This window comes from Manis javanica, chromosome 4 (assembly GCF_040802235.1).
Source record: "Manis javanica isolate MJ-LG chromosome 4, MJ_LKY, whole genome shotgun sequence".
Taxonomy (NCBI): Eukaryota; Metazoa; Chordata; class Mammalia; order Pholidota; family Manidae; genus Manis; species Manis javanica.
This window is the reverse complement of record NC_133159.1, coordinates 7503153-7516171: the sequence shown is the minus strand read 5'-3', so window position 1 is coordinate 7516171 and position 13019 is coordinate 7503153. Positions and strand designations below refer to the sequence as shown.

The window sequence follows — 13019 nt, the reverse complement described above, 5'->3', positions numbered from 1 at the left end:
CTCTCACTAGGCTATAAGCAGTGTGGCCTTGAACAGAACCTAGTGCACACAGAAGGTGGCTTTTGACAACCTCCGCACATTTCACCCACAGACCCTCAACCTGCCTCTGGCAACTATCAATCTGTTCTCTGTGATCACGTTTCTTTTTGGTTAGTTTTTTTTTTTTGGATGATTTACACAAACATGTATAAAATGAAGGCCGCATGGATTTGCAGTGCAGTAGGTCACTGGTAACAACTAACATAAACTAAAATGTAGAACAGATAATAAAATATATCAAGCAAATGTAGAGGCATAAGAGTAACAATCATGATGGATATGGAAGGATCTGATCTGCCCCATTTTCAAAAGTTGTGACCCTGTTTTTTCTTTTAAAGGCAGAATTTTCTATGGGGTAAACACATCTGTGAAAAGTCTCCAAAAAAATCACCCCCCAGCTGTGAGGCTGAGGCAGGGCTGCTGGGGCCCTGCCGTGCGGTGCAGCCAGCACACCGACGGGAGAATGCCCTACAAGTCCGCCTCCTCGTGGACAGTGAGACCTCAAGGCCCCCGAGACTGCCCGTTGTTCATCCCTGCCTCCTAATACAGAGCCTGCAAAAAAGAAGGCACTAAACAAGTGTTCAAATGTGTGAATGGAAGTGGGCAAAGATCATCTGCACGCATAATGTTAAAGAAGACTTTAGGTTAAATTATCACTAAGGACAGGAAAGAGAGTAGCAGCCAAAAGAATCAGATTCTGTAGTCCTAATGCAGACCCCAGAACTAGCCCAGAGGCCAAGCGTACCATTTGGCTTCTCACTCCTTCCATAAAGACCCCGCTGCCCACTTCCACTCCCAGAGCAGAGGTGTTTTTTACCGCAGATGGAGACGGGCCTCAGCGGGTAGAAGTCGCAGTAGCTCTCTGACTGGCTGTTTAGACCTTTCATTTCAAGCATTTAATGAAGCACATAAATTACTGTCTCACAATCTTTAGAAATATTTTGATAACTACATTTCTATATAATTGGTTCCCTTTGTAATCTTCTATGTTTTATTAAATGCATTTAAAAATACATTTTGAGACGAAACTGATCAAAGGCTTTACCAGTTTGTCAGAGGGACTCATGTAAGGACACAGTCAAGGACCGCAGCTCTAAAAGGCAATGAGAGAACATGCTCAACTAGACATAATAATTCTGTCAAGATGAAATGGGTGATAAAGGATTAGATGGGAGCCTCTTGAGCAAGAATGACCACATCTTCAGGGAGGTCACGGCAGCCACAAAGGGTAACGTTCTAGTCGGATACATTCAAGATGTCTGATGGGTAAACATGAAAGAGAACAGAGGGAAGATAAGTATAATTCCAAAACAAGACTAAAATAAAAATCGCCCAAGGGGGTTAAGAATTTCTGAAGACTGAGCAATTACAAAATGATCTAAAGATAGGGAAGGAACTAAGAAAATGAGTTTGTCCTCCCAGGAATTTAATAAGCACGGATTTTTTTAAAAGGAAACAAAAGAACACTTTCTCCCCTACTGACTGAAAGCTCTTACAGGGAAGGAGCTGAGTCTCACTCATCTTTGCACTGCGTGACCCAGCATGGTGACCAGGCTGCATGAATAAAAGCTGGACGGACCAAATCTAACAGCAACACCACCAACGTGACTGTAAAAACATGGCAATCACCTGCATGCATAGTACCACCCATATTTATAAGGCTTTAACACAGACAAAGCAATGCCCTATGAACAATACAATAAAAAATACATAAGAAATGTCTGAGAATGATAAATGCAAAATTCAGAATAGCAGTGATCTGGTGTGGAGAGCCGGAGATTCTGTTGGGGTTCACAGGTGTTACTATGTCTCACATATGTCTGGAATATTTTGTAGTTACTTTTTTATATAATTTTAGAAGAAAATGAATAGGCTTAAGGATTTTTTTAAGTTTTGCTCACAGCTCCAAGAAAAGCAGAGACAACACCTGCTGATCACAGTGCAAGAGTAATGTTAGCAGACGTTCTCTAAATAGAACTCAAGTCTCATTTTGCTTTTAACATTTCCAACAAAAAGTGTATCTTTTTCATTAATTATTCATTTAACTAGTGGTATTTACAAAGTACCTACTATGTGCTAGCATGGTTCTGGGATAAAGGAATAAACAACACTGATGAGGTCCCTGCCCTAACCTTCTAACTTTATGTCCTAAATGGGGGAGGGGATGGAGATTAAAAAACAAAAATAAAACAAGTGCATAAATTATATTCCTACTGGGAAGTAGGGTCTTTACGGATGTAATCAAGTTACAAAAATGATCTCACACTAGGTTAGAGGGGGTCCCTAATCCAGTAACTGGGTCCCTAATCCAAGAAGGGGAAAGTTGGACACACACACGCACAGGACGGTCACGAGGAAATGGAGGCAGAGACTGGAGCGATGCTGCCACAAGCAAGAAACATCAGTGATTGTCACCAAGAGAAGCAAGATACTTCCTTGAAGGCCAAAGAAGGTCTTACTGACAAAGTCCAACTTGAATAAATATCCTGGAAAAGGCAAGGATAGTTCCTGAGAGCCTTCACATGGAACACAGCTCTGCTGACACCTTGACTTTGGACTTTGAGCCTCCAGAACTGTGAGAGAATACATTTTGGGTTTTTTTAATCCATTAAGTTCGTGGTACTTTGTTACAGTAGTCCTAGGAAATGAATACAAAAGCAGATGGCATTGCAAAAAGCCAGGACTCCAGATGGGACTCACGAGGGCCTCCAGCCCTCACTTTAGTTCTCAGAACTGAAGGCACCTCAATCCAGAAGGCTTCCAAGTGCTGCCAAGTGACTCCTGGATGAGGAACTCCTTACCAAGGGTGGCAGCCCACCTAGTATTTCTGTCTATTAGAAAGCACTTCTTGATTCTGGAAATCACTCCTTCACATTCAGTGGCTAATAAATCTATGCACTAGCCCTGTGTCCACCACCCAGGACCCCAGAAAACAAGCACAACTATCATCTTCCTCATGGCAACTTCCCACATTTTTTTTATAGAAAGCTCTCACATCCCCTTGAGATTTTTCTTTAAGACACACATGCCTGTATGTTGTTTGGGTCATTTTCTCTTGGGATTCATTTACTAATTCAACAGATCTTTATTCAGTGCCTACCATGTGCCAGGCACTGTAAAAGGCACTGGGGATATAGCAGTGAATAAAAAGAAACAAGTCCCAGCCACCTGGAGCTTACACTTTGGCAGGAGATACAGAGGAAAAGGATATACAAGTAAATATATGCTATGTCAGCTGGCAATAAGAGCTCAAAGAAAAATATCTATTTTAGATAGAGGTTGCACTTTTAGACAGGGTGGCCAAAGAAGGCTCACTGACAAAGTCCCACTTGAATAAATATCCTGAAGAGTTGAGCAAAAAAGCCATGTGGATGGTAGGGGCATGGTCATTCTAGGCAAAGAAATAGCACATACTCAGGTCCTAAACAGGGATCACGCCTGGAATGTTCCAGGAACAGCAGGGAAGCCAGTACGGCTGGAGCAGAGGGAGCAAAAAGAACACAGAGAGAGAGGAGGTCAGAGCCGTAACAGGGACACCCAGCCCAGGGTCACGGTGAGGACCTTGACTTTTACCCTGAGGCAGGGGGCCAAGGAGGGAGCCAACTGAAGATGGACACGACCTGTTTTACGAGAGTTGCTTTTTGTTTTGTTTAAACTTGTTTACTTAATAAATTCATGAAAATTTGTTTATCCAACTTGCAAGAGCATGACTAACAGCATCTGTTTATCTGGGATTATGTGAGATACATAATCAGGAGCTCACAGCAGGGAGGTGCACTGCCGAGACCATTTGAGTCTTCCTGTGGTAGCGACAGAATGACCTTGCTGTGAAAAGGAACGCTGCTGTTATCCAGCGTTGTACTTAGGCTGTAGTGGGACCCAGTCTGGCTCCACAACGAGAACAGATGGCAGGGAAGCAAGGAGAGTCATGGAGAAGCCAGGTGAGCCACTCCAGTAAGCCAGGCAAGGAATGCTGGTGCCGTGGACGTGGACAGCAGCAGCACAGGTGGTGAGATAAGATGAAGCGGTGAGAACCTGGTCAGACTCTATTTTGCTGAGAGACCTGGAACGAGGGACAGCAAACTATAATCCATGGACTACATTTGGCCAGCACCTGTTTTTATAAATAAAATTTTACTGGAACCCAGCCATGATCATTTGTTCATATTGTCTATGGCTGCCTTTGTGCTACAGAGGCAGAGAAGAAAAGTTGTAACAAAGACATACAGCCTGCAAAGCCGAAAATATTTATTATCTGGGCCTTTACAGAAGAGTTTGCTGACTCCCAATCTAGAATATGAAGTAAAAAGGAAAGATAATGTCTTAGGCTTAAGCAACTAGAAAAAAACCCAAACCAAACCGGGTTGTCATTTATTGAGACGGGGTCCTAGCAGAAGGTAAGATGTCAGGAAATAATCAGGAGCTCTGGACATGTTCACTGTGAGATGCTTATCAGATGATGTATGAGTCTGAGGTACCAGCAACAGGTCTGAGCTGGAGAGAGGACCTCAGGAATCATCAGATTAGAGAGAGTAATTAAAGCCAAGGAACTAGATAAAATCAGTAAGATAATAACCCCAAACAGAGAGGACAGGAGGCTGAATGCTGAGCCCTGAAACACCAACACTTAAAAGTCAGGGAAATGACAAAGAACTAAGAAGGACAGAAAGAGAGAGGATGAAAAGCAGGACTGGGTGGTGTTGGGGAAGCCCAAGAAGAAAGTGCTTCAAGGAGAGGAGGGCCAAAGCCTTGTGGAACAAGGCGGATGCGTCTGACCAGGTGGTCAGGAGAACACAGTGCGATTACCTGCTAGTATTAAGGGCAGACCACCAGAGGCCGGACCCAGCCAGTTCCACTGGGCAGCAGGCGCAGGGACAGAAGACGATGCGGGGCAGAAACCTTCCCCAAGTTCTGGTACAAAGGGGTGCAGAGATGAGGGGTGGAAGCTGGCAGGGAACATGACATCAGGGGAGTTCCTTTTTATTTATTTCCATTTTGGGAAAAGGAACAGCATGTATAATGGCTGTTAAAAAAAGGAAAGTTCTTCACTTGAGATGGAAAACCTGACGAAGCAGGAGAAAGAAGGGAAGCTCTGAGGTAAAGGCTCTGAGGAGGTGGAGGGACGGGGCCCAAGGCCCTGACGTCAGTAAGGGCAGGGATAGATTGAGCATTAACAAGAACCAGCCACACACACAGGCACGGGGGTGGCTATGACGACAGGAGCCTGTGGAGGTCCCCTTCTGCCCACGTCTGTCCTCGCCATGAGCATGTGTGGACAGGGGTCGCGGAGCGGGTGGGCTGCAGACTGGAGAAGAGGGTATAAAGAGCGCAGAGCGGAGAGCACAGGAGAACACAGTGTGATTACCTGCTAGTATTAAGGGTCTGCTGGAGTCTGTGTTCATGAATCGGAAATGCGACAGACAGCATGGTTCGGGGTTTTTCTCTAGCTTTGCTCCACTGCATGAGACGGAGCAGGTGGGCAATGGCATTCAAAACCAGGGTCACGGTTTAACCAAGGGAGTAAGACGAAGTGAAAGTGAGCTGAGAGAAGGGAGTGACAGTAACACCTGACTATGGAATGTAAATGGGGTAAGGAAGGAAGTGAAGACCCAGGGAGAAAGGGGTGAGGACAGTGAGAAGGTGAGGGGCTCAGGGGACTGTAGCCCCGGTGACCTGAAGGACCACTGTACTAGGCACAGAGCAGGTGAGCTAGAAAGCTGAGGGCGGTGGCTAGACAGTCACTGAGATCGAAAGGCTTGGAGGCCGACCACGGCAGTGAGCGGCCAATGGAAGACAAGGTCTCTGAAAGACAGGAGCACAAGAACTGGAGGGGTTCAAGTCCTGGAAGGGTCATCTCTGTGGCTACTGAAATCATCATGAATTAAGACAGAAATGGTGTTGGAGAAAAGACAGTGGGTGGACTGAGGCAGGGTGAGTGGGTTCAGAGGACAGCTACAACAAAGAAGGGGACTGGACAGAACAGTCTGATGACACAAGACTCCTATCAGTGTGTTTTTAGGGAGGAGGGCAAATGGTCTAGAAGAGGAAATGAGGAAGCAAAAGAGGAGGAGCCCAAGTTCAGGGAGAGCAGCACGGGCAGGGGACCTTCACCGGTCACTGAGCGCACGGACTTCAGAACTCGGGGAGGCGTGGAAGAAGGTCAGAAAGGCCTGTGTAACAAGGAATGCAAAGATTAGAGGCCAGGGGTAAGGGGGTATGTGGTGGGGACTTGATAATGGGGGGAGTCTAGTAACCATAATGCTGCTCATGGAACTGTATATTAATGATACCACCACCACCAACAAAAAAGATTAGAGACCAGGGGATAATCTTGGTGGCTGACATAAGCAGGGAGGGAGCGTACTGAGATTCTTCCTGGTGACCCCAAAGAAACAAGGCGCTGTGACTAGAGGTGTTGAGGAGCTCGCCAGGAGCACAGATCTCTGGATCTCCTGCCTGAACTTCGCTGGTGCAGTGAGACTTGAGTCCCCACCACCACCATCCCTGTAGCTCTCCCCTGGACAATTTCCAGCATTCCAGGTGAGGCCTGATCACGGGAGACAAACATAACTGTTTCCATGGCAAGTGTGAAAACACAACTGGAATGCCGAGCCCTTCCCCCGTCAGAGACCATCAGCTTCCCAAAGGCCGTGTTCTGAGGAGGCATTTCATGCAAATGCACTATTACTAATTGATATTTTGGCCTAACTCTCTCTCATTTTTCTAATCAACAGAATTATGCATAAGCATTCATATTCATATGGGGAGTAGTCTACAATGATACCCAATGAGAATTAGAATCACAGTAACTCTGCAAATACTTTTATTGACACGTTATCCCAGACCAAGACGACAGATCTGGAACGCGACTAAGGAAGAGCACATTAAACAACTGCAGAACTAACAATCAAATATTAAATTATATATAATATCAATGCAGGTCTCTTAGCAGCTGCTTTTCTATAACTAGAATCTTGAGTAATTATATGATAATTATAATGGTAATAATTATTATGTTTGATAGAAAACAGTACTGTTTCCATGGCAGGTGTAAAAATACAACTGATTTAAGTATAAAAACACAAGATCTTTTCAAATATGCAGTATGAGTCAGTATCATTATTTCTCAACAAAGATAGTCCTGGATATCAACCATTATCTATAAAAAAGTAAACCTTTACTATGGTTAAGTAAGAGTCAATGAGATGGTTATAAAAAAATCGTATCAGGTGAATTCTTATATCCTGAAACTTGGAGAAGGATTTTAGGCCAATTAGAATGAAGACCAGAAATTCATAATTAGAGACCTGTTATTCTTACCATTATTTCAATCTTACATTTTCAGATTACTTTATCTTAAAGGAAAAGCATCAACTAAATTCATAAAATCAGCAGAACCAAATTTAGTATTAATGACCTTGCCTTCAGAGACAGACCTGACCCTGTTTGCAAAAAAAGGGTAAGTCATGGAAAGGAAAATAATTTAACAGATCATTATCAAAATGAGTAGACATTAACAAAACACACTGCAATGACGTGAGCCTTGAAACTATGGCTTGCAGGATTTTAAAATGCTGCTGTGCCATTCATTTTATGTCACAACTATAGGCTTACCAGAATGTTATGATTAAAATCAGATATGTGTCCCAGATGGGAAGGCAAAGCTTACCTGATGCACCTATTGGGGAGGTAGCTGGGGTCATGTTGTGGACACTGAGACCAAGACTCTGGGAGGGGCCTGGGGCTGATGCTGCAATAGGAGGCCCCAAAGGGTTCTCCCTCTGGGGAGAGGTGAGCGGGGTGGTTGGCTGGGAGGTCTGTCCACCAGCTAGTCGTGCAAGGCGCCGCCGTCGGATCTACAACATGAAGGGAAAAAGGGCATTCTGTAACTAAACAGCAGCATTCTGCCTGAGAATAACAACATTAACTATCAATAACCATATCAGTACTTTTATGAGCAACCACCTCTTAAAAACTGCATCTCAACTGCCTTACCAGCTCTGTTTATCACACCTCCTTGACAGGTAACGTAAACTTACAATAAGCATACTATACTTTTAAACACACTACAGCTTTTGTTTTAATAAAACTACCTAACTTGGTCATTTAAATAAATATCATTTAAACAAATATCTAATTTAATTCACGAAAGCAGATTTCAAAAGTAACAGAAGTTACTGAGACACAGACTTTACCATCCCTTTCAGGAGCAAAATGATTAGGTTCTTCTTACTTAATTGCAACGAAAGTATCATCTGCCATTTCTTCCTCATAATAATCCCCCCGAGTTATCAAGTGATTACAAGTATCTACCATGAAATCCCAGTGGATCACAGAAATGTACCCCGCATGTTTTGAAAGTCATTAATTCATAACCAGGCAAGAAACTCATTGACTGTCTGCTGTCCCAGGGAGTGAAGATGTGTAACAATTATAAGGCTACTGACTCTCTGCAGGCACCAAAGAAACAAACCGGTGAGGCTGCTCATACTCTCTCCATTACAAATAAAAAAGATGAAGAAGTTAAATTACAACAAATGCTAACTGGGATAGACCTAATCCGAACTGAGCATCTGTCATTCTAACACTGCTGAAGATCTGCTCCTCTCATTGTTCGGACAAGAACATCCTGATTCTGTACCTCAAAGTTCAGAAGCCCATTCCTGTACCCCTGCTGCAAACACATCTATCAATAAACTTACACAAAATCCTGAAGTTGTTTAGTTGTTCATCTATATCAATCCCTTGAAGGAAAGGATTAGGCCTTACTTATGATTATATAAAATGAACACCGATGTCACACTTAACCATCTTCAGCAATGTTCTATATACACTTTATAAATATACTTATTTAATACTCCTAAGAAGCCTTTGGGGTGGATACTAATGCCCATGCCCATTTTACCAATTATGTTTTTCTTCTGCCATCTTTTCTCCTTGACTCTTCATGGTGGCTTTTTAGTGCCCATCTTATATGGGAACAAACTGAAGCACGGAGAGTTCAGAGACCCTGTCTCATGAGTAAGGGCAGAGCTGGGGTCTGAATCCATGCAGTCTGGCTCTAGTGTCTGCGCCCTTAGCACTAAACCAACAGTCTGGGGATCTTTGGAACTGAGGCCACATGACATATGACATTGCAACAGCTTAATAAAGAAGTTATATGAGAACCCAGCTGTATTCTATTAAGTCAGACATTTAAAAGATTTGCAAAAGTGAAAATGTCACTCTGCCCACTAAATTATTTAGGAAAATGTAGTTACTGTCATAAAAATGTTATTTACATCAACATGTGATGTTTTCATTTTTTTAATGAATACATACTTTTTAAGTTTCTCAGTTTTTATTCCCAACATGGTAAATATCTTTAGATATAACCCACCGAAACAAAAGCTCTAGGGGATCCTCAATACTCTAAAGGTGTCAAGGAGTCCAGAGACCAAAACCTTTGGGAACTGCTTCACTCCCCGAGGCTGCCTGCTCACACTCCTCTGTGTCCCTCAAGTGCAACGGAACCCGGCCTGGAACATGCCCAGTGCTCACTAACCTCAAGTGAACAGAGTTGGAAGAAAGTGAAGGTCATCACAAACCCCCCAAGGGAGCATTGGAATGAAGAAACTCAGTGGAACATGTTAATGGACTCTTTCTCTCACGAACAGTTAACTGGATGCAGGGTTGGGGAAGTGGGCCTAAAATTCCCATCCCCAACCCATTCCCAATCCAGTCACCCAAGCTGGAGGCCCAGGATCTGTGTCCACCACGTCCTTGCTTCCTTTCATCTCCCCGAATAAGGATGATTTATCACCAAGTCCTGTTCTGTCTCCCTAAGTCCACCCTCTCTTCTCAGCTCCAGGCCACCACCCTCTCTCACCGAGACCTCTGAAAAACTTCCTAAAGGATCTACCTGCCCCTCTGGCCTGGTAAAGGCAAAGTCCCCAAATTCCTTTCCTAAAACACTTTCAAACCTTTAGGTTTCTGAAACACAAATCATAACCACAAATGAAAACACACCTCACACCCACTGAGATGGCTACTGTTAAAAACCCCATAAAATTACAAGTGCTGGTGAGGATGTGGTGGACTTGGAACCCTTGTGCTGCTGTGGATGGAAACTGGTGTGGCCACTGCCGAAACACTGTGGTGGTTCCTCAAAAAATTACACAAGCTACCACATGATCCAGTAATTCCACTCCCAGATACTTCAATTCACAGGGACTCGAACAGAAACATCCCCCATGTCCACAACAGCATTACTTGCAAGAGCCAAAAGGTAGAAGCGACCCAGGTGTCTACCAATGGATGAGTGGACAAACAAAAGGTGGTGTGTACATATACACACACAATTATTAAAATATGACAATTACTCAGCTTTAACAAGGAAGAACACTCTGGCACATGCTAAAAGGATGAACCCTGAGGACATGAGACTAAGTAAAGAGTCAGTCATGTAAGGACGAATACTGTAGGATTCCACTTACTGAGGTATCTAGATTAGTCAAATTCATAGCCACAGAAAGTAGAATGGTGGTTGCCAAAGGCTGGGAAGATTTAAAAAATCTAAGTATGGAACAAATTCCTAAGGGACAAGAAAGCATGTTATCAGTTTCCCCTACAATCCACTCTCCACTCAACAATCACAGTAATTCTCTAAAACCACAGCACTGTCCCTACATAAACCATTTGATGGCTTCCCACTGCACTTTGAATCAAAACCAAGCCCTCACCGTGTTCCACAGAGCCACTGGCTGCCCCCCAGGCTCACGGTGTCCCATGCAGGTGGCAGCCACATGGGCCCTCTGACAGTTACTGGAACAACTTCAGCTCTGTCTTACCTCCAGCCACTTGCTATCTCGTTAGCCAAGCAGCAGTCTCTCCCATCTGTTGCATGGCTGGTTTTTTCTCTTCCTTCCCTCACAGCTTAAATGTGACCTCCTGAAGGACTTCTCTGACCATCACGTCCAGCACCACCCTCCTCTCCACACTCGCTGCATTGTAGCCCTTAACCACATCCTTCATGCTCTCCTCATGGTCGGCAAATATCTTATATTCAAGTTCTTACTGTCTCACTGTTTCCCTAGCAGAATGGAAGCTCCATGAAAAAGCCAAGCTTATCCTGCTCACTGTGTGTCCCAGCATTCAGCACAGTGCCAGGCACATGACAGCTCTGTACATACTGAACAATAGGAGAAATTAATATGTGGAGTTGATGGAGGCAGAGGACGAACCACACACAAGAATGTTCAACTGAAGCGTCAAAGCCCAGTGTGTTTCAGACTTCGGACAGGGACTTCTTCAGATACCGCTCATTCAACGTTCATCGAGTACCACAGGAAAGTATGTAAACTAAACAGTTCCTCCTCTTATGGAGCTTAGATTCTAGGGGAGGCTGAAAAGACAATAGCCAAATGAACAAAAATGACGCCAGGTGGTTCTGAGAACCATTAGAGAAAAGTGAAGTAAGGGGGCAAGGGCAGGCGCCACAACGGGGAGAGGGCACCACTATGTTCAGATGTGGTGGACGGAAGAACCGCTCTGGTAAAAGGTCAGGGCACCTGAAAACACCTGAAGGAAGAGCGGATGCAGGCCGCGTGGGAACCTGCCTGGAGCATTCACATCCAACAGGACAGCGTGCTTTGAGCAGAACAAGCAAGGGGGAGACAGCTAATGATGAGTTCAGAGGTGGTGAGGGGCCTGGAGGGCCGCTGTGAAAGCACTGCCTCTGGAAAACCACCAGGGGGTTTTCATCAGAAAAGTGACATGACGTGACTTACATACTTTATTGTTTTGGCTAGGGAAAACAAAGTGTAGGGAGAAAGGGAATAGGCAGAGATACTCCTAGAGGGCTCCTGCAGTCGCCTGGGGGAGGAAGAGTGATGACCTGGAGAAGAGAGGGGAGCTGGGGAGGCTGAGGTGAGAGGTCAATACGGGATATATTTAAAAGATAGAGTTCAATCTCACAGGATTTGCTGAGGGATTGGATGAAGAGTAGGACCGAACCAGAGGAGGTAAAGTCTAGGGCCTAAGCAATTTATCAGATCAGTTTACTGAGATGAGGAAGATGGTAAGAAGAATGGAGAGGGGGACATGAAAATTCTGTTCGGCTCATGACTGTCAAATGGGCAGACGGAGGTGTCTAGGATGTGACTCTGAGCTGAGGAGCAGGACAGAGGGCAGGTCAGGGCGACAGTTTGAGAGCTACCAGCTTTTGGCTGGCACTCAAAGCCAAGGGCCGGGACGAGAGAGAGTGTCACCACCTAGGTAGTCAGTGTGGACAGAGATTAAGTCTGAGGACGAAGCCCTACAGCACGCCAACAACTGAGGGTGGGGAGATGACATGAAGCCACCAAAGGAGACTCAGAAAGTGGTGGCAAAAGACCCATAGGGCTACCTCCCAAGTACTGAGACTGGCTTCCTCGAAACCAATCTGAGTATTCAAGAAAGAGTGTGGTATGGTACTACCCTGGCACCTACAGAGAAATCAAAATATCTTGGGCTCTTTGCAGCAACTTAAATGAGCCTTGTAATAATGAGCAACCGAAGCCAGATGTAAAAAACATAGACTACATGATTCCATTAGTATGAAAATAAAAAACAAGACAAAGTAAATGATAACATTGGTCAGAATGGTTATCTATGGTGGAAAGGGTGGGGGGGTCAGGAAAGATGCCTGGGGAGGAATGACTGAGTTTCTAGGGTGGTGTTTACCATGTTTTATTATTTTTTAACTGGATGCTAGTTTCACAGGTGTGTCCACTTTGTAAAAATTGATTGGGTAGTGTACTTTTACAACTATGAGCAGTGAGCTCATGAGTCTTCAAAACATCAGAAATGTTTTTTTAAGGTACCATTGATATACACTCTTACGAAGGTTTCATAAAAAAAAAGTGGCAATTACATTCACCCTTATTATCGAGTCCCTCCCAATACCCCATTGCAATCACTGTCCGTAAGTGTAGTAAGATGCCACAGAGTACCTATACCTA

General features: G+C 44.3%; 1 protein-coding gene across 5 annotated transcripts in view; it reads right to left on the bottom strand.

Annotated features, from left to right (window-relative positions):
* The window catches only part of UBE4B (ubiquitination factor E4B), a 137562-nt gene that overhangs the window by 78464 nt on the left and 46079 nt on the right, over positions 1–13019 (bottom strand). For 4 of the 5 annotated variants that reach the window (XM_036999746.2, XM_036999747.2, XM_036999748.2 and 1 more), the window contains one exon: positions 7709–7895. In XM_036999746.2, coding sequence (XP_036855641.1) covers positions 7709–7895 — 187 coding nt within the window. Of the gene's footprint in view, positions 1–7708; positions 7896–13019 lie in introns of those variants that run through there. The other variant, XM_036999749.2, reaches the window with a different exon arrangement.